The 22985-nt window shown below is 54.3% G+C and overlaps 8 protein-coding genes across 8 annotated transcripts in view; all 8 read right to left on the minus strand.

The window, feature by feature from the left end:
• Positions 1–5579: 5579 nt before the first annotated feature.
• On the minus strand, positions 5580–5927 carry GUITHDRAFT_49387 (hypothetical protein; the record flags this gene model as incomplete). Its single annotated transcript, XM_005821176.1, has 1 exon — positions 5580–5927. A coding segment is annotated over one exon (348 nt), but the record flags the coding sequence as incomplete, so codon positions are not given.
• Positions 5928–7129: 1202 nt separating this feature from the next.
• On the minus strand, positions 7130–7858 carry GUITHDRAFT_80690 (hypothetical protein; the record flags this gene model as incomplete). Its single annotated transcript, XM_005821177.1, has 2 exons — positions 7130–7310; positions 7380–7858. Coding segments are annotated over 2 exons (660 nt in total), but the record flags the coding sequence as incomplete, so codon positions are not given.
• Positions 7859–10790: 2932 nt separating this feature from the next.
• On the minus strand, positions 10791–11545 carry GUITHDRAFT_119548 (hypothetical protein; the record flags this gene model as incomplete). The annotated part of the gene is made up of 3 exons (XM_005821178.1): positions 10791–10904; positions 10970–11393; positions 11484–11545. The coding sequence occupies 3 exons, from the start codon at positions 11543–11545 to the stop codon at positions 10791–10793; spliced, it is 600 nt and encodes a 199-aa protein (XP_005821235.1).
• Positions 11546–12164: 619 nt separating this feature from the next.
• Positions 12165–12919, minus strand: GUITHDRAFT_119549 (hypothetical protein; the record flags this gene model as incomplete). The annotated part of the gene is made up of 3 exons (XM_005821179.1): positions 12165–12278; positions 12344–12767; positions 12858–12919. 3 exons carry the CDS (start codon positions 12917–12919, stop codon positions 12165–12167), a joined length of 600 nt encoding a protein of 199 aa, XP_005821236.1.
• A 666-nt stretch (positions 12920–13585) lies between these two features.
• Positions 13586–14340, minus strand: GUITHDRAFT_119550 (hypothetical protein; the record flags this gene model as incomplete). Its single annotated transcript, XM_005821180.1, has 3 exons — positions 13586–13699; positions 13765–14188; positions 14279–14340. The coding sequence occupies 3 exons, from the start codon at positions 14338–14340 to the stop codon at positions 13586–13588; spliced, it is 600 nt and encodes a 199-aa protein (XP_005821237.1).
• Positions 14341–14986: 646 nt separating this feature from the next.
• On the minus strand, positions 14987–15741 carry GUITHDRAFT_119551 (hypothetical protein; the record flags this gene model as incomplete). The annotated part of the gene is made up of 3 exons (XM_005821181.1): positions 14987–15100; positions 15166–15589; positions 15680–15741. The coding sequence occupies 3 exons, from the start codon at positions 15739–15741 to the stop codon at positions 14987–14989; spliced, it is 600 nt and encodes a 199-aa protein (XP_005821238.1).
• A 1004-nt stretch (positions 15742–16745) lies between these two features.
• On the minus strand, positions 16746–21711 carry GUITHDRAFT_147335 (hypothetical protein; the record flags this gene model as incomplete). Its single annotated transcript, XM_005821182.1, has 4 exons — positions 16746–20491; positions 20551–20608; positions 20816–20875; positions 20926–21711. The coding sequence occupies 4 exons, from the start codon at positions 21709–21711 to the stop codon at positions 16746–16748; spliced, it is 4650 nt and encodes a 1549-aa protein (XP_005821239.1).
• A 66-nt stretch (positions 21712–21777) lies between these two features.
• The window catches only part of GUITHDRAFT_51930 (hypothetical protein), a gene marked incomplete at both ends in the record, with an annotated part of 6082 nt that continues 4874 nt past the window's right edge, over positions 21778–22985 (minus strand). Inside the window, 3 exons of the mRNA XM_005821183.1 lie at positions 21778–21855; positions 21958–22150; positions 22703–22820. Of these exons, the coding sequence (XP_005821240.1) occupies positions 21778–21855; positions 21958–22150; positions 22703–22820 (389 nt within the window). The remainder of the gene's footprint in view (positions 21856–21957; positions 22151–22702; positions 22821–22985) is intronic.

Genomic DNA, 22985 nt, shown 5'->3' on the forward strand with positions numbered 1-22985 from the left:
GGGGGGAGGAAGAGGAGGGGGGAGGAGCAGGAGCAGGAAGGATGAGGAGGAGGATGAGGATGAGGGAGAGAAGCAGGAAGGAGCAGGAGCAGGAGCAGGAGCAGGAAGGGGAAGCAGGAGGAGGAGCAGGAGGAGGAGCAGGAGGAGGAGCAGGAGGAAGGAGTAGGAGGAAGGAGGAAGGAGGAAGGAGGAGGAGGAGGTGGTGGTGGTGATGGTGGAGGAGGAGCGAGGAAGGAGGAGGAAGGAAAGCTATCGAAGCAGCAGAGAGGAGCAATCCAAAGGGAGATGAGAAGGAAGCGAGGGAGGATGAACAGTCACAAGGGCAGAAACAAATACGCACAGCTTCCGAGGAGCTCCGATGAAAATCGAGATCCTTTCCAGGGATTACGAACAGCAGAGAAAGCAATGTTGGCTGTCTCTTTGGCATCGTCGTCAAGATTGCTGCAGACAGAAAACAAATCATAGGGAGTTAACATGAAAATCTTTCGTCACTTGTATCCGCTGATCTCGCTGGCTCGTCCAACAGCATGAGACGGGACTTGTTCTGTCACTGACTGGTTTCCTTGGTCGAGATTGCTGATGATCCATCTGCTGCCGTAGCTCACTTGAGACCACTGCCAACTCCAACCACCTCACGGCATCCTCGACGTCTCCTTGCGGATCCTGAGCGACAGCCCTCTGCAGTGAAGAGTCAATATGATATGATGGAGTGCTCTGCAGCGACCTTTGCCGTTGACCTCGATGCTCCCATCTCCATTAGCCGCGTCACTTTCCTCTCCAAATCGTTGCTCATCGCCCCTGATGCGATAAGATGAGGGGAGCAGGGAGGGAAAGGAGGGAGAGAAAGGGGAGATTGGGGTGTCAGTAGAACCATCACCTGAGCTGCTCTCCTCGTTATCAGACTGCCAGTCGTTTCCTCCACCTGAGCTGCTCTCCTCGTTATCAGACTGCCAGTCACTTCCTCCTCTACACGGATGTATGCGACTCCGGAGCTGACAGATCCTGGAGAATGTGCTGCTGCTACCTCCGACTGCCTGTTGTACCCTTGATTGCAAGGGAGGACAGAGGAGCAGAAGGATGACGATCTTGAGCATCTTCGTGATCATCTGATCGGGAGACATCCAAGCCCTTGTCATGCATCCTCACTCGACCATGAGCATGTGGGAACCCTCCTCCTTCTCCTGCTCCCTCTCCCTGTCCTGTCCTGTCGGGTAAGGTTATACACCCTACCCCTCATGAAGGACTTTTTAATTACCAGAAAGGGATTAAATGCCCCTGCCCCTGCCCCTGCCCCTGCTCCTGCTCCTGCCCCTGCTCCTGCTCCTGCTCCTGCTCCTGCTCCTGCTCCTGCTCCTGCTCCTCCTCTGCCCTCTCTTGCGACTGCAGCTCTATGTGTCCGTCTCTCTTGTCCATCGAGAAGACATATGAAGCAAGCCTTGCCCTACCTTCGTCCTCCCTTTCCTCCTCTTTCCCTCTTTCCCTTCTCCCTCTCTTCCTTCCTCCTTCCTCTCCTTCCCTTCCCTTCTCTTTCCTCTTTCTATCGCTTCTCTTTCCTTGTCTCTCCCTCACATCACCTGACCTCTCCCTTCCCCCTCCCTTCCCTTCTCTTTCCCTACCCTCGATCCTCTCCTCTTCCTCAGCTTATCCTACCGAGCTCTGTCAGGACCCCTCCTTTATCTCTCCCTCCCACCCCTACCCCACGGTCCAACTCATTGAGGGTCACGTTGTCCTCCCGGCTGCACTACAAGGGCCCGGGCCTGTGGAATGTACGGTCCCGGCCCGGGCCCCGGGCCGTGACTGAGACTCACCTCTCAGCTCCAGCTGTGGGGCCACGTGAGGATGCAAGCTGCACACCCGACCTTAGCAACTTAGCCCGGCACAGGCCCTGGTGACAGCATTGCCCGGGGATTCGTGCAAGACATGGGAAGGCCCTTGCAGGTCCTCAGAGCAGGTAGTGATATCGACAGTGGCGGCCAAGGTCGTTCTTCCCAAGTACCTGGCACTGAGGAGCTCCATCGAGGTGCCGGTTGTGGGTAGGGCCCCGGCAGCCCACGGGCGCAGCCTTCAGCGCAGGAAACTCGATCTCGCACTGGAGCATTATGAAAATCGGGATCTTCACAAGCAAGACGCACCCTCACGGGGGCAGGCCTGTCTCCATCCCGTAAGATCCACTGCAGCTGACTTGGTGAATTTATTTAGGACCTTATTCACGTGCTTCTCATGGAGGATAGCGTCGCCCGAGGCCTCTCCAAATATGAGCTGATGACGAGAGGCTTGAATATTGCCAGGGTCAAGCCGCAAAGGAGTGTCTTGGTAAATCTGATCGAAGTCATCAGTCCGCCTGCACTGCTCAGCAGCGGCTGGTCGCAGTGCAGGATGAGGTCCCCGGGTGACTGTGCGTGGAGGGCGACCACGTATGAAAGTTAATGCGACGCGTGGCCGAGCGAGTACCATAGGTGTGCGACAACCGAAAGGCCGCGTGTGAAGCTCTGCAGCGCTTGGCTCGTCAGACAGCGGAGCCTGGGTAGGTGGGGCCTCAGACTGCGAGGATCTGGCAGGAAGGGGCCCAGGATAGCCCCAGTAACTCCAGAAGATGAAGGTAATGAACACCGTTGAAAAGCCTAGGCTGAGGTACCCCTACCATGGAATGCCACAGCTCCCGGCCCTCCGTCTCTTGTGCACCGGCCTCCTCCTCCACGCCCTGGTTGCTTCCGTATTAGATATTTTCAGTGTTGTTGACCTCCGGGCCCTGCTTAAGTCCGAGCCCGGTTCCCTTCCTGGTGTCGTATCCTCCTAGCCCCTCTTCCCTCCCCACTGTCATCATGTGTACTGAGTCGGCCACTGTGGCAGGGCTAAACCTTCACTAAACCCTAAACCCTAAACCTTCACTAAACCCTAAACCCTAAACTCTCATCCTGGCATCTCATCCTCCCATCTCATCCTCGCATCCCCTTGCGGTTTGTCTTGCTTCACACAGTCCCACCGATACTTCCACATTCCAAATCCTAGAGATCCGGATCCTCTTTCATGACGAAATCAACATCCCACCAGCTTTAGATTGTGCTGCTGTGACGAGCACTACCGACTTCTTCCAAGTTGAGGCCGCAAGAAAAGGCTTGGCGAGACTTCCATGACCTCCATTCATACTGTGCACGAGACACAACGAAGTCTTCATGACATGCGGGAGGTCGCAGTCCTGGGTCGCGCAGAGAACACATGTCGCAGAAACGTTAGTGTCGGACAGCAATGAGGATCAAACAACCGCAGTGGATTCCCCCAAATCACAAACCATAGATACAGCGGGGAATTTGCTCAAGAACAGAAGAGGAAGTTACGCCACTGTTACAGATGCAGTTACCCTCAGTCCGCATAATGGATCCATTGATCAGGACGTTAACTTCTCCGGCAGGACGAAAGAAAAACTTGCTTTTGGGGAAATGGAATAAGTACATCATCGCATTCATATGTTCTTAATTATTTGGTATTTCCATTCGTGGTACAACAAACAAAACTGAATTCGAGATTCATCATAAGAAAACGCACGGTTTGGCTGCTTGCTCAAGAAACGCAGCAAACACTGACTGCTGGTCTGTTTGGGTCTGACGAACTGACCAATTCGAATTCCTGTCAAAACCAATCAATGCGACCCTTGCACCTCATCAAGCAATTATTCACCTGAGATGTTGCAACATCCTTGCGGAAATTTTGCAACCGTTCTGCAAGTTTAATTGTCGCATACTGCATGGGAGTGTAGCACAATTGAGTTCTTACCTACATCAAAATTCGAATGATCTCCATGTGCCCGTTTCCAATGCAAAGTGCAAAGGGGTCTGCAAGCAATATTTATGTGAAAGTGCAAGCAATATTTATATGAAGTGATCCACCTCCCCGTCTTGGTTTTGGGCATTGATGTTTGCTCCAGATTCCAGCAACAAATTTACAACTGCTTGCTGCCCAACACAGCACGCATAATGTGGTGGCCTCCTGCCACACGACCATCAAAGCACTTCTAACTCCCTCAGACAGCACAAACCCAATAGCTGCTGGTGGAGTTAGAAGTGCTTTGATAGCTTCTCTTCCGCATCTCACTTGTCGCAGGACGGGCCAACGCACCCAAGCATCAAACAAGACTGGTCGAGGAGGTGAAGAGCGGCTGCCGGAATCTTGAGACCTGCCTCAGGTCGGAGGGGATCAGAAACCTCGAATGCAACTCTATGCTAAACGCCGGAGAGAAGAACGGCTAGGCTTACGGAGAAGACGACTCTAAGGTAGGAGAAAACGATGATAAGGAGAAGTAGGAGAAGTGAGAGAGAAAAACTGCAATTTTGCGGTTTATGTAGAACTGATGATTCCTGTCCCCTCCCTCTTTTCACCTTCACCTCAGCCTGACACTAGGAGCCGGAGAGGATCTGGCGGAGAATGTTCCTGCTCACCGGTTAGGAGGAGAGCAAGGAGAACAAGTAAGCAGAGCAAGCAAACCTGCTCTCGTGTTCGAGCAACACGCAGACGGCATGGTAGAACATCGCCTGCATGCTGTCTGCGCCCGTTCCGTCCTCGAGGAGCTCGTTCACCTCCCGCGGAATCTCTAGGATGGTCGTCTGCTCATCCCCCACCTGAGCATGGAAGTGTCCCGAAACCTTTTGCTGGACGAAGTTGGTGAGGCCGAAGCAAGCCCCTGGGTCGAGGATCTTGTAAACATCGTCAAGCCGCTTCAGCTTGACTTGTCCCGTGAACACAAAGAAGATGCTTGCCGTCCTGTGCGCCAGGGCGAACTCGCTCCTTCGCTCCAGCCGATGGACTTTGCCGTACCTGTCCAGAATGCTTGCGAACGAGGGCTGCCGGTGAGCTGCCTCGGTACTGGCGCTGGCCTTGTGATCGGCGATGTTGCGCTTGAGGAGGCTGAGGACCTGGAAGGCACGATGACAGGAGGCGAAGGCCAGCTCGAAGGTGTTGTAGAGGGTAGAGGAACCCTCACAATCTGTGGAGACGCGAATGATAAGCGTGGTCTGCTGGTAGCGATCCTTGAACGCAACGCTCTCCATGGCAGCGACAGGCATCAGCTGCGATTGCAAGTCGATGACGGGGCCGTAGATGAGCGGGTCTAGGATCACATACCTGTTGAAGAACATGATCCTCATCTTAACCTCCTTCCGCAGCTCCGGGCGTCTCAGCTTGCACTTGAACGTGCGCAGCAGTCGCTCCGTCAGCGGCAGCCCAAAAGTACGGATGCAGCTCGTACGGAGTCGCTCCTTGGCGTCCTGCTCGGGGAGGATAGAACGATCGTTGAGTGCCTTGAGGGAGGCCATCCGGATCATTTCCATCTGGATGCGATCAAGTCGTATGGCAAGCAGGATGCTCAGGGACTTGTAAAAGCTGCTCGTCTCCCTTGCTGTCCGTAGCCCCTCGATGGAAATCTTCTCGACATCTATCTCCTCGCTTCCACTCTTCTCTCTGTTGCTCCTCAGCAGCTCGCGATCTCTCGCCTGGTCATTTTCCTGGCTGCCCTGCGACTCTTGCGACACGATCAGCTTCTGGATGAAAAACGTCTTGTAAGGCTTGGGTGACGAGATTCGCGTCAGGTCCTGCTGGTTGCTCTCCATTCTGCTCGATAACTTCGAAGCCTGCTGGATCTGCGAGATCCACATCGCTCTTTCTTGCTCGTTTAATGCCGCGCAGTAGAAGGTGCGATTCTGCATGACGTCTTGGATCGCGAAGGCCCACAGGCACTCGCTGTCCGCATGCTCCGACACATGGCAGTCGCGCAGGTTAATATTTCCCTTCGCTACCTCATTGCCTTTGAACGCACCCTCACTCGAGTAGTACTCCAGCTGCTGCCCCTTGAGCACAAAGTAGCGGTCCTTCCAGGACAAATTGTACCAGCCTCGCTTCTTGAGGACGCCTCTGCGAGAATGTGAGGAACGGAAGCAGATCAACAGGTACACAGAGAGGAGATATAGACTCACTGGTGGACGGAGCGAAAGTAGGAGATGTGCAAAAGACTCGTGGTCTGCCCTTCTGCTTGACTCGCTTGCACTGTACGGCCTCGCTTAACCAGGCAGATTACCTGAGTCTTGTCCTCGCGAGCTCGCAGACTCATGAAGGTCCCGTCGTAGAGGAAGTCAGCACCGAGCACCACGGAGCCGGAGCCGAAGATGCACAATATGGGTACACGGACGTTCTGCCTGTTGTTTTCATCGGGGATGCTGTTGCCGAGGCTGTGAAACTGCACCATCACATTGTTGTCATCTTTCAAGACTCCCTCCACCGCCCCCTTCTGGATGAAGTAGACGTAGTCGTTGCGGAAAGACTCTTTGGTGAGGTACTCGCCCTTGCGCAGCGTCATGGAGATTGCGAACTCGTTGTGGGTGAACATCAGCTGGAAGGACCTGATCTGAGCCTCAATCAGTCGGTCGCTTGATGCCCCGTCGAAGAACAGCAGCTTTGTTTCGGGCTTGAGATGAACTTGCAGGTGAAATGTTTGGTCAAACATCTGATTCGAGCTGTCCTTATGCAACATGTCCACGTTACGCTTGTGGAAAACAATCAAATCTCTCCCTTCGTAGAAAGATGTATGGAACATGACGAAGAAAGCGAGTTTGCGCTTGGAGTTCATCCCAACATTCTGGAAGACACAGGGCAACGTCAAGCATGAAACTTAAAGACAGCGAGAGAGGAGGAGAGCAGAGAGGGAGAGAACAGAGAGGAAGGATAGCAGAGGGGGAGGAGAGGAGAGTGGGAGGAGAGGAGAGCGGGAGGAGAGGAGAGCGGGAGGAGAGGAGAGCGGGAGGAGAGCAGAAGGGGATGAAAGCTCACCGGATGGATAAAGAAGTCTATTCTCACATCTGCCCAGATTAAGACATCCGTGCTAAGCTCAATATAGACTCCATATGGCTCAGACTCCGACTTTGTTTTCATGACCTCTTGCGGGGGAATCAAGTCGAGAGAGTCCAACACGACTGTCCTCTGACATTTCACGACGTAACTGCAGGCCATTGGTTAACAGCCGTCGAGTCGACCACGAGAGACAGACAGGGTTGGAGGGGGGAAAGGAGGGGCAGCAAGAGCAGCAAGAGTCCGAGAGAGAGAGAGCGAAAGACAGGAGGGCGGGAGCAGAAGACTTAAAGCAGGATCACCTCATGCGTACCGACTTGTACTTTTCCATGAAGCGATTGCAGCGGAGCGTCAGTTTCTCCATGAAGCGGTACTTGACACTCCAGGGGTCTACCCCACTGTACAGCACGGCTTCCAGGTAGTAGACATAGCGCAACTGACTAGGGCCCTGCACACCTTGGTTGTGCTTCACATTGCGTCTGCCTACCCCATCTTCGATATCCTCGTCCAGCCCATCCTCAGGGATATAGTCTTGCGTTCGCCGGTACGTGAAGAGCTCCAGAGCGTCAAGAGCGCATCTCCTATGCCCAGTCCACATGAGGAGGCCGGCGATCATCACACCAGTCCTCCCCTTCCCTCCTTTGCAGTGCACTGCGATCGTGTTCTGACGGTCTCTCGACATCCAAGCACACGACTCCTGACACATGAAGATGAGCTCCGACAAGAGCGGTGGCGCGTGATCTTCGAAGGGAATTCTCTGCACTTGGTTGAACAGCAGCTGGGGATGGTAATTCCCCATGACGCCGTCCGATGAGTTGTAGGTGTCGCACAAGTTGAAGATGAAGAACTTTCCATAGTGCCGCTGAGACAGAAAGCGAGAGACCATATGGATGTCGTTTCGAAAGGCAGTGTGTCCTCCGAAAGCAGGAGCCGACATGGCGATGATCCTGTCCGTTATGTAGGTGAGATCCAAGTTGTAGCCATGCTTCTTGTATCTCCTCTTGTTCTGTGGAAGCGTGTTAGACAAAAGTTATTCAGCTCATCATCTCTACCTGAGAAACTGCCTTCCTCAGCTTCTTGCTCACTGCCCCACTCAGCATTCTCGCTCTTCTCACGGTAATCAGAACGCGAACGAATCGCATGACCATGGCGATTCTAGAAAAGACGCGCAGGCTTGTGGCAGTACTCTTGGTGGACTGGAGGCTGCTAGCTACCCCGCTTTGAGATTCAAAGATTTGCTTGACGACCTAGGAGAAATCAAACTTCAGCAACACGTTTGAAAGCTACTCATTCAAGCCTCACCAGCACTCCAATGCTCAACCAAACCACGAAGAAGTCAAAGATGTTCCACATGTTGCTCCAAAAGCGCTTGCGTTGAGCAATTTGCCTCAAGCTGAGCTCAAGGAGGAAGAGCGACATAACTGTGAAGTTGACGGCAGTTTGCCAGGGCTGCTCAGAGTCAGTCGAGTAGTAGAACGTGTAGACCAAGATGTTGGAGAGATCCAACATAACGAGGCCCAAAACCATAATGTTGACCCACATGGACTCCATCGCCTTTTCTAGTCTTTCTCGCCAGTACAACTCGGAAGGCTCCTCGTCATAGTCGATGTCTTTCTCGTCGGCATCGGCGAAGAGATCGTCTACCTCGGGCTCAACTTGCAGTTCCGGAGTCCGAGAAGGGAATTTCAAGTTCACTTGAGACCCTCTCCTTTCTGGGTCCGGAGGGCGCTCGGCACGTTTGTATGAGAACGAGCCTGATAAAGAGTGACTGCTTTTGTGAAAGAAATATCCAGCTGAGATGGAGGAGAGACGGTGCAACATAGAGATGCTGATTTCCCGACTCTCAGGTCGAGACTCACACATTGAAAGAGACTTAGACAATGTAGGAGGATACCAAGATCGATGCGTGGGCAACATCTCCAGTTCCACATCGACCTCACACGGAAGGCCGTCCTTTCCCATCACAGGATCTCCCGAAGTTGTGCATAGAACAAAGGTCAAGTGCTTTGCAGTCTCGACGAGCGAGCACAAAACAAGCAGATCCACAGAAACCTTGCCCACATAGTCATTCGAGCTCAAGCGGTCCCAATCGAAGCATTCGATCAACAAGCCAATGCCACATGACGCCCCTTCACTCACTTGCAAGCTCTTTGCGAACTCGATATGCAGCTCATGAACAAAAAACTCGAAGCTTTCACGATACGAGTACTCGTAGACATTCTTAGCCACTTGAGTCGATCTCTTCTGCTGATCGAACGTAAGAACGAGGAAAGGATCACATCTGCCGTCCGCGTCCATTTGAGGAAGATGTCGAACAGCGAGTTTTCTTGCATGAAGCATCATATGTTTTGGAGGTGGACCAGCTCTTTGCTCCGGGACGTGTCCATCCTCAAGAACATCACTCTGTTCCACGTAGCGGGCGTCCGTGAAGGGATAAATAAAATCTCCGGGAGACAGAACCTCAGTCCCCTGCAGCTCCCTTCTGTCTTCCATGTGCGAAGGAGACATGTTGTCATCGGAGTCCTGGATACGAGCCCGGGTAGGGGCTGGGGTCGCAGAGAGGGAGTTGGTGTCCAAAACTATTTCTCCACGGATGTTTCCTTCAAGATTGAAGGTCCGACTGAGGTCTCCTCCATCCACCAGGATCCGTTCTTCGGCCGCCAGAACGAGACCCGAAGGTTGAGCATGTGTAGTTTCTGGACATTGAGCATATCCTTCAGCCTCCTTACGCCACTCCGAGGCTCCCTCAGAAGCGACAACGATGTGCATGTGCTCATCGTTGTCGAGGGCCTAAAGTTAACTTACAACCCACCCCTATCTATAAGTACGATACTGGTACCCCCACATACCACCTCTAATACGGTCCAAAAGACCCGGTCATGTGCCACCCTTACCCCTGGCTAGAAAATAATTTCACAGATTGCTACCCGCCGTCTTTTCCGTCGCACCCACGCCAGTGGCAGTCCTTGGAGTCCTTCCGAGGGTCCTTGAGAGGCCTCAGGCCCGGCCTGCTTGCTAGCATCACCTCTCACGATCATCAGTATCGTGAGACCCCTGCCTCCAACCCCAAGGTAGTTGCAGGGTCCTCAGCCGCCAAGTTTGTTCCGTGTAAAGAACAACGGCAGGTCCGGGGCCAAACAGTCACCTCATCGTTGCTGTCGTTATCGTTGTCGTTCTCGTGTAGCACATGAAACATGATTTGAATCAAATCATTTCAACGAATGCATCAAACTTCAACATTCGAATGACCCGGTCTATTGCGCTACTCCACACTTGTAATCTCAACATTGCTTGCCATGAGCATACGTGGAGACGAGTGTAGGTAGGTAGAGCGCGCTTGCGCTGCTTTCAACCCGTCATGCCCCCGCCCATGCACACATTCTCCCCTCTCCCTCCTCCGGCGCTTCACCTGTAAACGATGATAGAAGAGTCTGTATGTGAGAGTGGAGGAACCTTTCTTGATTCCTTGCCACATCCACGTGTCAGGCTTGTAGCTTACCGCGTCTAGCTCAGCTCGCCTACCCAACCAGCGGACACATGCGATGCCGCCTCCTCCCCTCATCTCACCCCACCATCACCATCGCAGACAGGGCAAGATAAGACACAGGCAGGCCTTGCTACCGCTCCTGTCCTGATCTCGCCTCGCACTTCTCGTCCTGCTCAGCCTCGCAGCACAGGGGGAGGGAGGGGGGAGCTGCCAGGTCCCAACGTGCCCCCGCGTGTTTTGGCGTGTCGGGGTCGAGGGGGCCCATCTTGATAAAGGCTTCCCCCCCCTCCCCCCCTGTCTCGTGACTTGCTATATTTAGCATCGAATCTATGACCCACCCCCTGGAGCAATGCCACTACCCCCTGTAGGGGCCCGCCTCATGGGAGAGACAGCGCGAGTGTATTATATCATCGTACACTCTCTCGTACTCGTGTGGAGCATAGGCTGCCGACCTCTGCGCCGACTCGCTCCTTCACTCGCCCACGTAGACCAGCAGGGGCGCGATCAGCTGCAAGGCTAGGTACGCGTCGCGATCTCGCTTCACTCCGAAGACCGCCCCGCTCCACTTGTGAAGACACGCTTTCACCTGCTCCCTCCAGTCAGCTCCTCTCCCCTCCCCTGGGCCTCCGCTCTCGCGGCCTTGGTGCTCACTCTGAGGTCCTCAAGAGGTACGGTCAGGGCGGTGTTGATCTCCGGCTCATAGGAGGGGAAGAACCGCTCGCACAACCGCTCGTACGTCCTCACCCGGTCTATTGCCCTCCTCATCTTGAAGCTCCAGACCGTGTGCACGACTCGGAAGCCCTCGAGGCCCCTCACGTCCCTGAGGACCCTCTGGATCCTTCTGGCTACTGCCCTCAGAGTGGAGCGGGCGGAGGAGGCGGAGCGAGCTCCGACCACGACCATGCTGCCGCTCTCGTACACCTTGACGACGGTGGAGTGCAGCGGGAAGCGCAGGGTCACAGAGCGAGCGTTGGTGAGATCTCCCCCGTACTGGGAGTTTCTCAGCCTGGACGCCAGCAGCTTGGTGTCGAGGCGACGAGGCCCGGCCAGCCTCGCGCGGGCTACGACATTGACCCTTGCCGACGAGACGAGCGCACAGTCGCAGCGAGGAAGAGCAGAGATCAACCCGTCAGACTCGTCTCCATCAGCCACGAGGGCGACTTACGTTCTAAGGTCCGAGAAGTTTTCATCAAGGGTCATGGTCTCAACATTGCTTGTCATGAGCATACGTGGAGACGAGTGTAGGTAGGTAGAGCGCGCTTGCGCTGCTTTCAACCCGTCATGCCCCCGCCCATGCACACATTCTCCCCTCTCCCTCCTCCGGCGCTTCACCTGTAAACGATGATAGAAGAGTCTGTATGTGAGAGTGGAGGAACCTTTCTTGATTCCTTGCCACATCCACGTGTCAGGCTTGTAGCTTACCGCGTCTAGCTCAGCTCGCCTACCCAACCAGCGGACACATGCGATGCCGCCTCCTCCCCTCATCTCACCCCACCATCACCATCGCAGACAGGGCAAGATAAGACACAGGCAGGCCTTGCTACCGCTCCTGTCCTGATCTCGCCTCGCACTTCTCGTCCTGCTCAGCCTCGCAGCACAGGGGGAGGGAGGGGGGAGCTGCCAGGTCCCAACGTGCCCCCGCGTGTTTTGGTTCCCCCCCCTCCCCCCCTGTCTCGTGACTTGCTATATTTAGCATCGAATCTATGACCCACCCCCTGGAGCAATGCCACTACCCCCTGTAGGGGCCCGCCTCATGGGAGAGACAGAGAGAGTGTATTATATCATCGTACACTCTCTCGTACTCGTGTGGAGCATAGGCTGCCGACCTCTGCGCCGACTCGCTCCTTCACTCGCCCACGTAGACCAGCAGGGGCGCGATCAGCTGCAAGGCTAGGTACGCGTCGCGATCTCGCTTCACTCCGAAGACCGCCCCGCTCCGCTTGTGAAGACACGCTTTCACCTGCTCCCTCCAGTCAGCTCCTCTCCCCTCCCCTGGGCCTCCGCTCTCGCGGCCTTGGTGCTCACTCTGAGGTCCTCAAGAGGTACGGTCAGGGCGGTGTTGATCTCCGGCTCATAGGAGGGGAAGAACCGCTCGCACAACCGCTCGTACGTCCTCACCCGGTCTATTGCCCTCCTCATCTTGAAGCTCCAGACCGTGTGCACGACTCGGAAGCCCTCGAGGCCCCTCACGTCCCTGAGGACCCTCTGGATCCTTCTGGCTACTGCCCTCAGAGTGGAGCGGGCGGAGGAGGCGGAGCGAGCTCCGACCACGACCATGCTGCCGCTCTCGTACACCTTGACGACGGTGGAGTGCAGCGGGAAGCGCAGGGTCACAGAGCGAGCGTTGGTGAGATCTCCCCCGTACTGGGAGTTTCTCAGCCTGGACGCCAGCAGCTTGGTGTCGAGGCGACGAGGCCCGGCCAGCCTCGCGCGGGCTACGACATTGACCCTTGCCGACGAGACGAGCGCACAGTCGCAGCGAGGAAGAGCAGAGATCAACCCGTCAGACTCGTCTCCATCAGCCACGAGGGCGACTTACGTTCTAAGGTCCGAGAAGTTTTCATCAAGGGTCATGGTCTCAACATTGCTTGTCATGAGCATACGTGGAGACGAGTGTAGGTAGGTAGAGCGCGCTTGCGCTGCTTTCAACCCGTCATGCCCCCGCCCATGCACACATTCTCCCCTCTCCCTCCTCCGGCGCTTCACCTGTAAACGATGATAGAAGAGTCTGTATGTGAGAGTGGAGGAACCTTTCTTGATTCCTTGCCACATCCACGTGTCAGGCTTGTAGCTTACCGCGTCTAGCTCAGCTCGCCTACCCAACCAGCGGACACATGCGATGCCGCCTCCTCCCCTCATCTCACCCCACCATCACCATCGCAGACAGGGCAAGATAAGACACAGGCAGGCCTTGCTACCGCTCCTGTCCTGATCTCGCCTCGCACTTCTCGTCCTGCTCAGCCTCGCAGCACAGGGGGAGGGAGGTGGGAGCTGCCAGGTCCCAACGTGCCCCCGCGTGTTTTGGCGTGTCGGGGTCGAGGGGGCCCATCTTGATAAAGGCTTCCCCCCCCTCCCCCCCTGTCTCGTGACTTGCTATATTTAGCATCGAATCTATGACCCACCCCCTGGAGCAATGCCACTACCCCCTGTAGGGGCCCGCCTCATGGGAGAGACAGAGAGAGAGTAGCGCGAGTGTATTATATCATCGTACACTCTCTCGTACTCGTGTGGAGCATAGGCTGCCGACCTCTGCGCCGACTCGCTCCTTCACTCGCCCACGTAGACCAGCAGGGGCGCGATCAGCTGCAAGGCTAGGTACGCGTCGCGATCTCGCTTCACTCCGAAGACCGCCCCGCTCCGCTTGTGAAGACACGCTTTCACCTGCTCCCTCCAGTCAGCTCCTCTCCCCTCCCCTGGGCCTCCGCTCTCGCGGCCTTGGTGCTCACTCTGAGGTCCTCAAGAGGTACGGTCAGGGCGGTGTTGATCTCCGGCTCATAGGAGGGGAAGAACCGCTCGCACAACCGCTCGTACGTCCTCACCCGGTCTATTGCCCTCCTCATCTTGAAGCTCCAGACCGTGTGCACGACTCGGAAGCCCTCGAGGCCCCTCACGTCCCTGAGGACCCTCTGGATCCTTCTGGCTACTGCCCTCAGAGTGGAGCGGGCGGAGGAGGCGGAGCGAGCTCCGACCACGACCATGCTGCCGCTCTCGTACACCTTGACGACGGTGGAGTGCAGCGGGAAGCGCAGGGTCACAGAGCGAGCGTTGGTGAGATCTCCCCCGTACTGGGAGTTTCTCAGCCTGGACGCCAGCAGCTTGGTGTCGAGGCGACGAGGCCCGGCCAGCCTCGCGCGGGCTACGACATTGACCCTTGCCGACGAGACGAGCGCACAGTCGCAGCGAGGAAGAGCAGAGATCAACCCGTCAGACTCGTCTCCATCAGCCACGAGGGCGACTTACGTTCTAAGGTCCGAGAAGATTTCATCAAGGGTCATGGTCTCAACATTGCTTGTCATGAGCATACGTGGAGACGAGTGTAGGTAGGTAGAGCGCGCTTGCGCTGCTTTCAACCCGTCATGCCCCCGCCCATGCACACATTCTCCCCTCTCCCTCCTCCGGCGCTTCACCTGTAAACGATGATAGAAGAGTCTGTATGTGAGAGTGGAGGAACCTTTCTTGATTCCTTGCCACATCCACGTGTCAGGCTTGTAGCTTACCGCGTCTAGCTCAGCTCGCCTACCCAACCAGCGGACACATGCGATGCCGCCTCCTCCCCTCATCTCACCCCACCATCACCATCGCAGACAGGGCAAGATAAGACACAGGCAGGCCTTGCTACCGCTCCTGTCCTGATCTCGCCTCGCACTTCTCGTCCTGCTCAGCCTCGCAAGACACAGGCAGGCCTTGCTACCGCTCCTGTCCTGATCTCGCCTCGCACTTCTCGTCCTGCTCAGCCTCGCAGCACAGGGGGAGGGAGGGGGGAGCTGCCAGGTCCCAACGTGCCCCCGCGTGTTTTGGCGTGTCGGGGTCGAGGGGGCCCATCTTGATAAAGGCTTCCCCCCCCTCCCCCCCTGTCTCGTGACTTGCTATATTTAGCATCGAATCTATGACACCTCTCTCGTACTCGTGTGGAGCATAGGCTGCCGACCTCTGCGCCGACTCGCTCCTTCACTCGCCCACGTAGACCAGCAGGGGCGCGATCAGCTGCAAGGCTAGGTACGCGTCGCGATCTCGCTTCACTCCGAAGACCGCCCCGCTCCGCTTGTGAAGACACGCTTTCACCTGCTCCCTCCAGTCAGCTCCTCTCCCCTCCCCTGGGCCTCCGCTCTCGCGGCCTTGGTGCTCACTCTGAGGTCCTCAAGAGGTACGGTCAGGGCGGTGTTGATCTCCGGCTCATAGGAGGGGAAGAACCGCTCGCACAACCGCTCGTACGTCCTCACCCGGTCTATTGCCCTCCTCATCTTGAAGCTCCAGACCGTGTGCACGACTCGGAAGCCCTCGAGGCCCCTCACGTCCCTGAGGACCCTCTGGATCCTTCTGGCTACTGCCCTCAGAGTGGAGCGGGCGGAGGAGGCGGAGCGAGCTCCGACCACGACCATGCTGCCGCTCTCGTACACCTTGACGACGGTGGAGTGCAGCGGGAAGCGCAGGGTCACAGAGCGAGCGTTGGTGAGATCTCCCCCGTACTGGGAGTTTCTCAGCCTGGACGCCAGCAGCTTGGTGTCGAGGCGACGAGGCCCGGCCAGCCTCGCGCGGGCTACGACATTGACCCTTGCCGACGAGACGAGCGCACAGTCGCAGCGAGGAAGAGCAGAGATCAACCCGTCAGACTCGTCTCCATCAGCCACGAGGGCGACTTACGTTCTAAGGTCCGAGAAGATTTCATCAAGGGTCATGGTCTCAACATTGCTTGTCATGAGCATACGTGGAGACGAGTGTAGGTAGGTAGAGCGCGCTTGCGCTGCTTTCAACCCGTCATGCCCCCGCCCATGCACACACTCTCCCCTCTCCCTCCTCCGGCGCTTCACCTGTAAACGATGATAGAAGAGTCTGTATGTGAGAGTGGAGGAACCTTTCTTGATTCCTTGCCACATCCACGTGTCAGGCTTGTAGCTTACCGCGTCTAGCTCAGCTCGCCTACCCAACCAGCGGACACATGCGAGAAAGGGGAGGAGGTGTGTCACCCGCGGGTCATCATGATTCCGATTGAGCGTCATCCCGCCATTCTTCTGTCTTGTGCCTTGTGTCTTGTGTCTTGTGCCTTCTGCCTCCTTCTGCCTTGATCTTGCTCTTTGTGCCCTCACCTCTGTCCTTTTCCTCCTTCCTGCTTCTTTTTTGATCACTTCCCATTGATTTCTTTCTCCCTGGTGTGGTCCCCCTCCTCCTCAACCCCTGCCTCCGCTCCCCTTCTGCTTCATTTCTCTGTCACTTGTTGCGTCCTCCTCCTCCTATCACTGTACCATCACCACACAGAGAGAAGAAGCGGCTGCAGGGGGGAGTCGATGGTCTAGAGCAGGATGAGGACGAGGATGACAAGAGAGAGGCAGAGAAAGAGTGCCAATGTTCGACAAGTCAATCTCGTCCAAGGACGCAAACATATCATACTTGCCTCGAGACAAAGGAGCAAGCCACTTTGACAGTGAGGAGAGGGAAGAAGAGAAGGAGACAGTGGTGATCGAGGAGAATGTTTCAGACAGAATCAAGCAACCCATGCTTTAAGGCAGCAGCGATGAAAGTTCAATTGCTGCTCGTCTTCTGTGTGAACAACAAAAGATAAAAGTATCTTGTGGCTGTTCTGTCGCTAATTGATCGACGAGGAGAGATCGAATTTGTGATTTACATTAAAACGAATCCCTAAAAAACAAGAAAACCCTATAAACAGTATGAGAAAGCTCATGATGTGAAAAACAATCTGTTGGACATGCGCTCAAGCCAGCTTGTAGCTGGTGTCAGGCACTTTACACTTCTTTCGTAGGATGACCTTTGAATCCTTTTTCTTGAAAGTTTTGCAGATAGTTTCTTCTTCGGGCCACATAGAATGGAAAGGATTCCTGCCCAGTCCTATCTCGTCCAACAAGTCGTAACACAATCTGTCATGTCTCCGGAGATGTGAAAAACCCGGGTCCAGGTCTTCCTTGGTCTCCACGTGTCCAACAGTTGCAAAGACGATTTCCCCGATCAGACACTGATGCTGATGCTGTATATGACGTTTCATTAGCTTGTCTTCTCTCAAGAAGTTGCTCAAGCTGCTGTTGTTGAACATCACAAGGGAGATCAGAAGGCCAAACAAGAGAGTTACAATGATTATCGTAAACATCGCCCAATTCGCTGTCCGTTGCTTTATTGGCATCAGCCCAAGCGACGGGTAGAGAGCCGTATATTGCAAGTTTCTCATCACGACAAGAGCACCAGAACTCGAGCAGGAGCAGAAAACGGCAAGGGAGTTCTCGTTGGTCTCTATGACCGACGTCAGCTGACAGGCGTCCAATGACCAGGTACTGACGTTGGTCAACCACAGAACGCATGCAAGCTGCTGCTTCAGGTCAAAGAGGTAGTTTTCAGTTCTGTTAATGTGGACGCGAGGCAAGGAAAGTTTGACACGGAGGCAAAACTTGTTCTGTGACGGGCATTTGAACATGGAGCCCAAAGATTTGCCGGGGTAGACGGGAAGGAAGAGGATCGGCTTCTCAGAAACCTCATGGTACTGCAGAGCATGCAGGTAGTCCAGTCTCCAGAACGCGTACATCTCTGCCACGTACAGACCAAGATCGCCACTCTGAGTCACTAGCACGTCATTAGGAAAGGCGAACCTGAGGTCGAAAGAGTAGGTCCAGGTTGTGAAGTTGTATTGTTTCAAGTCTGATCTCAGTCGGAAAGTGTAAACCTTCATGTTCACAGAAGACAAGGACACTGGCTTTTCTGATGAAACCATGGAAGTCAAGTAGACCTCGCAAGTCTGCAGCAGGACATTCAGCACAGACAACATGGTTACATCTCTCAAAGTTTTGTTGTATCTCTTTGAAACCTCAATCCGATTGTCTTCTGTTGCGAACAATCTCACAAACAACCCTTGACGCAGGTCACTAGCCCTCAAATGGCCTGCACAAGATTCAATCACTTCACTCGAGTCTGAAAACGCTGCCAAGTCAATCTCGGACGGTTGATTGTTGAGTTTGAGACTTGTGGTCAAAGCTGAAGTTGCCGTCCTCTGATTCATTGAGGTTTTCACGGGGCCTTTCGCCATGGAGCGTAGAAGCATAGTTCGCACCCGCATCCTGTAAGCTAGTGAAGATGCCAGCAACCTTCTTTTCGCTGCTTCTCCTGTCTCCAGACTGCTGGCAAAACTCGAGCTCAACTGTAAGATCTGCGAAACGCTCCCAAGACTGTTCATGTCGTCAAGGACTTTGCTGACGTCAGCAAATTCAGATCCGCTTAAGGATGAAGAATTAACAACAACAGGTGCGTGTACGACTTGAATGCTGGTTTTTTCTGACACCGCAATGTTCCCGTCACTGTCAATGATCTCTGCGTAAACAAGGTATCCTCCAGCTGGCAGGGAGAAGGAGTAAGAAGTCAAGCTCGATGGAGCACTTGACGAGACCTCAGAACTTTGACTGCTGGGGTGGATCGCAAACACATAGAAAAGAGGCCTGGCCGATGATATCCAGTACTGACAGGTGCAAGTGAAAGTATCTATCAGGGCAACTCCAGTGGTGGGCAAGACAGTGCATTGTCCTCCGGTGGGAGGGAAGGAGATGTACAGGGACTTGGTTGCACGGCCTGAGATTCTCCCGGTGATCGCAGAGAGCTCAATTCTGTACGTGCCGGGAGAGAAGAAGGATCGGTACACCACAAGATTCTCTGCTTTGAGTCCAGCTGGAAGGCTCGGGTTCTCAGCTTCCCATTGATTGCCGGCGAGGAGATTCCCATTGGAGTCGTAAATTGACCATTGGTACTCTGAGCAAGAAGTCTTGCAGGAGCCTTTTAACGAGATCATGAACGTATCCTCACTCACTACTTGGATCTGTGCTCCTGGTGAAAGCCCCGTTGTGATGTTGAGAAAGACGGACGTCATGTCAGTCTGCATGCCGGAGGATACTCGCACTTGGAGTTGGATGAGGTTGCACGCGGAAAAGTCCAAGTGTTGGAAATTGTAAACAAATGCAGACGAACTTGGCAAAGAGACCAAAGATCCATTCACAGTCCTGCATGGACTGCCACAGAGATAGCATGACCACTGGAACATCAATGGGTAGGAGGAACAGGACTGGTTCTTCACCACTCCCTCACAAGTGTCCAAGTCTTCAGAGCTTGAGGCGTTGAGAACCACATCGTCTGTGATCGAGAGGGTTCTGTTACCTCCCTCAATCTTTGCCTTTGTTCCTGCATATCCTACGATGAACGGTACTTCTGTTATCAAGATATCTCCCTGCACGGTAAACCCAGACAAGGTACACATGTATTGACTGCCAGCCACAAGCTCAGTGGTCTTGGCTTCAAAGAAAGGGCCATCTCCGCTGAGAATGGAAACCCCTGCCAGCGAGACCTGCCACGTCATCTGAATCTGTCCCTTGTTTGTGTCACATGGCGCGAAAGTCGCCTGAGAAGCAAAGAAGATCGGGGTAGGACGAACGTATGGGGAGGGAGCAACATCGATGTTTAGCGTTGGGATCGGATTGGCGCTGACAAAGAGACTATGAGTCGAGGACGTTGCAGACGCACCCAAGAACGTCAACACTGAAGCAGTTATATTGTACGTCATCCCTGTTTGAAGCATGGAAGGAGTCAACCTCAAGACGGGACCGGAAACATCCGCTATAAGGTCGTTGAGAGCAAGATCGTTGACAACGCTCCAAGTAAAGCTTGCTGGCCGAGGAGAGTCAACGTTTGCCACCAGCTCCGCATTCTCGCAGTAGGAGATCTGGTTTGGTCCGGTAAGAGTGACTTGAGGAGCGGGCAGAAGGCTTGGAGCGTCGACCACGACCGACTGTTCAACTCCTTCCGTGCTGGAGATTCCTTGGAAGTCGCTCACATTGCCGATGAAGCTAAGGGTGTTTGTTGGCATGAGGACGGCTTCTCTTCCGAGAAATACTCTGAGCTGGCTTGCTGTCAGCCAGTAACAGTGATATCCATTGCCCAGAGAGGATAGGTTTCCTGCGGCGATCACCAACGAGCAGTCTACTCGTCTTAAAGGTGCGTTGGTGTCCTGGTCAAAATCGAGAGTGAGCTGCGAGCCAAAGCCGTTGAAGCTTGCTCCTGTCAACTTGGGCGATGTGACGAGGGTGAAGTTAGCGATGCCTGCGACAGTCTCGTCTCCCTTGAGAGCTGCACGCAAGAAGTACGTTTGCAGAGGCAAAGTCTGAGACAGGACGGAAGGAGTCTCGATGCTGACAAGGTATTTGCCACCTGAGAATATCAGACTCTTAATGCCGGTCGAAGAGTTGCTCAAGGTGAAGATGAAGCTTGAAGATGTGAGAGATGGGGGAAATCCGGTAAGTTGAATGCTCATGAGGGTTCGTCTTGACATGGGAGCAATGCAACCCTTCACACATAATGCTTGTGTTGATAGTGAAAAAAATAAAACTTCTGCTCTTGCCGATTTGTCTTGTTGAAAAACTGTCAAAGCCTCCACTTTTGGAGCATTGCTTGAAATTTCTGCCACAACTGAACTTCCTGCAAAACAATGCGATAGTCAGACCAAGTCAGTTGAAATTATGTGTTCAATCACTAACCAAACATGTCCGAGAAGATAATCTCAATCACAGAGAATATAGTGCTCCCAACTCGAACCTGCAAATCTGCAGCATTGGACAACGGAGGAAAGCCTGTGATTTGAATGGTTACTCGGGAGAGTTTACTGGAAGGCAGCTCCGAGGGTGATACAGACAAGACCATTGCCGTCGGCTGCGGGATGGAAAGATCTTTTTCAAAATCAAAGCTTTGGATTCCAAAATTAGCAGATGAGTTGCTGGCGATTCTGATCTTTGTCTTGACAACCTTGAGCAATGGCGGAATCGAGATCTCGATGACTACTTTTTCTGCGTCAGAGGACAAAACCTTGGGTGAATCAAGTAAGAGGATCAAAGAAATGATTCAAGTCTTACTACCTTGAGATGCAAATCTCTGCGGGCATTCGAAAGCAGGATCTCTTTGTCAGGGCCGTATATGACAACCACCATCCCATTCTTCCGATTGAAAGATTGGGGGATGTTCAGCAGGGTAGCCTGCAAGGAGCAGCTCTTGACTACACTGCAATCTGAGTTCATGAATTTCAAATCCTGCAACGACGGGGATGCTAGGAAGTTCAAATAAGCTCCGGTTGGATGAAATGTTCCATCGCATTCAAAGAAGATTGAACGAGATTCCGCAGTGCTGATAGTGGGCGATAATCCGTGGACAAGCATTGAGTTCGAAGTTTGAACAACAGAAGAATAATTCCACATATGAAGCAATCCGATGTAGATGGAGCATTGCAATGGAAAGCCGGAAGGCCAAGTATAAAACATAATGTTGATCGCTTCTTGTCCAGACGTCAAGACCGTTGCAGGAAAAACTGTTGGGAGCGGAAAGTTGTAGGTGAATGAGAACTTTGCGAGACGCTTCATCTCAGCATCGAGAAAGAATCCTGACTCTGTTCCTGCAAAAGATGTAGGAGGACAGTTGGCCGAAACAAGAGCTTTTGAGAGCTGGGAGACAGGAACCGGTAGTGAAATGTTGGGAGGAAACTGCACCCATGCTACCAAATCTGACTTTTCAAAAGCAAGAACATTGAACTTGATTTCAGAGCCTCCAGATTGAGCACAAGACTGCGGCTGAACACCTGGAATGTCTGCCAAGCAGGCAATCGAGTCCGATGATGCGCAAGGGCTACATTCTTGAGACGCTGGAAACATGCGATACTTTCCTTTACCACATTGCGTGCAGCGATCACTTCCTGTCGCAGAAATCCAGTCATCCGCACAGGGTTGACACGCGGAGAGGCCAAGCGCTTGTTTGTACTTGCCCGCCGGACATGCCACACACGACCCTGCGTCCTCCTGCGAGTATCCCGGCTTGCAGACGCAAGCGGATACGTTTGCGCTGGTCGTCGACGCTGTCGTGCTGTTCTCGGAGCACTTGCTGCACCCCACGTTGCCGACCGTGCTCTTGTACGTCCCTACAGCACACGGCAGGCAGGAGGCGTTGTCGTAAGCGTAGCCAACGTTGCACTGACACCAGCTGACGTTGACACTCCCGGCCTCCGAGGTCGCGTGTGGGAAGCAAGTACTGCACAAGGTCTGGCCGCTCGTATTGCTGTAGGTGCCCGCTGGACATACCAGACAGTCGAAGGAGCTCGACGCCCCAGCTGTAGTGTTGGATATGAAGTATCCAGCTGGGCACACACACGTCTCTACTCCGGTGGCAAGACCTGAGCTCAACGTGTTGGCAGGGCAAGTCACGCACGATCCGTTGGAGATGTACTGGCCCTTGTCGCACTTGAGGCACTTGTTGCTACTGCTGGTGTATCCTGGCTTGCATACGCACTGACTCAGCTGCGTGCTGCCTACCGACGGAGTGACAGAGTTGTTGGGGCAGTTAGTGCAAGCGCCTGGGCCGAGCGCTTGTTTGTACTTGCCCGCCGGACATGCCACACACGACCCTGCGTCCTCCTGCGAGTATCCCGGCTTGCAGACGCAAGCGGATACGTTTGCGCTGGTCGTCGACGCTGTCGTGCTGTTCTCGGAGCACTTGCTGCACCCCACGTTGCCGACCGTGCTCTTGTACGTCCCTACAGCACACGGCAGGCAGGAGGCGTTGTCGTAAGCGTAGCCAACGTTGCACTGACACCAGCTGACGTTGACACTCCCGGCCTCCGAGGTCGCGTGTGGGAAGCAAGTACTGCACAAGGTCTGGCCGCTCGTATTGCTGTAGGTGCCCGCTGGACATACCAGACAGTCGAAGGAGCTCGACGCCCCAGCTGTAGTGTTGGATATGAAGTATCCAGCTGGGCACACACACGTCTCTACTCCGGTGGCAAGACCTGAGCTCAACGTGTTGGCAGGGCAAGTCACGCACGATCCGTTGGAGATGTACTGGCCCTTGTCGCACTTGAGGCACTTGTTGCTACTGCTGGTGTATCCTGGCTTGCAGATACAGTCCACGTTGCTAGTCCTCCCCTCGTACTTTG

This window comes from Guillardia theta (genome assembly GCF_000315625.1).
Source record: "Guillardia theta CCMP2712 unplaced genomic scaffold GUITHscaffold_150, whole genome shotgun sequence".
NCBI classification, from domain to species: domain Eukaryota; class Cryptophyceae; order Pyrenomonadales; family Geminigeraceae; genus Guillardia; species Guillardia theta.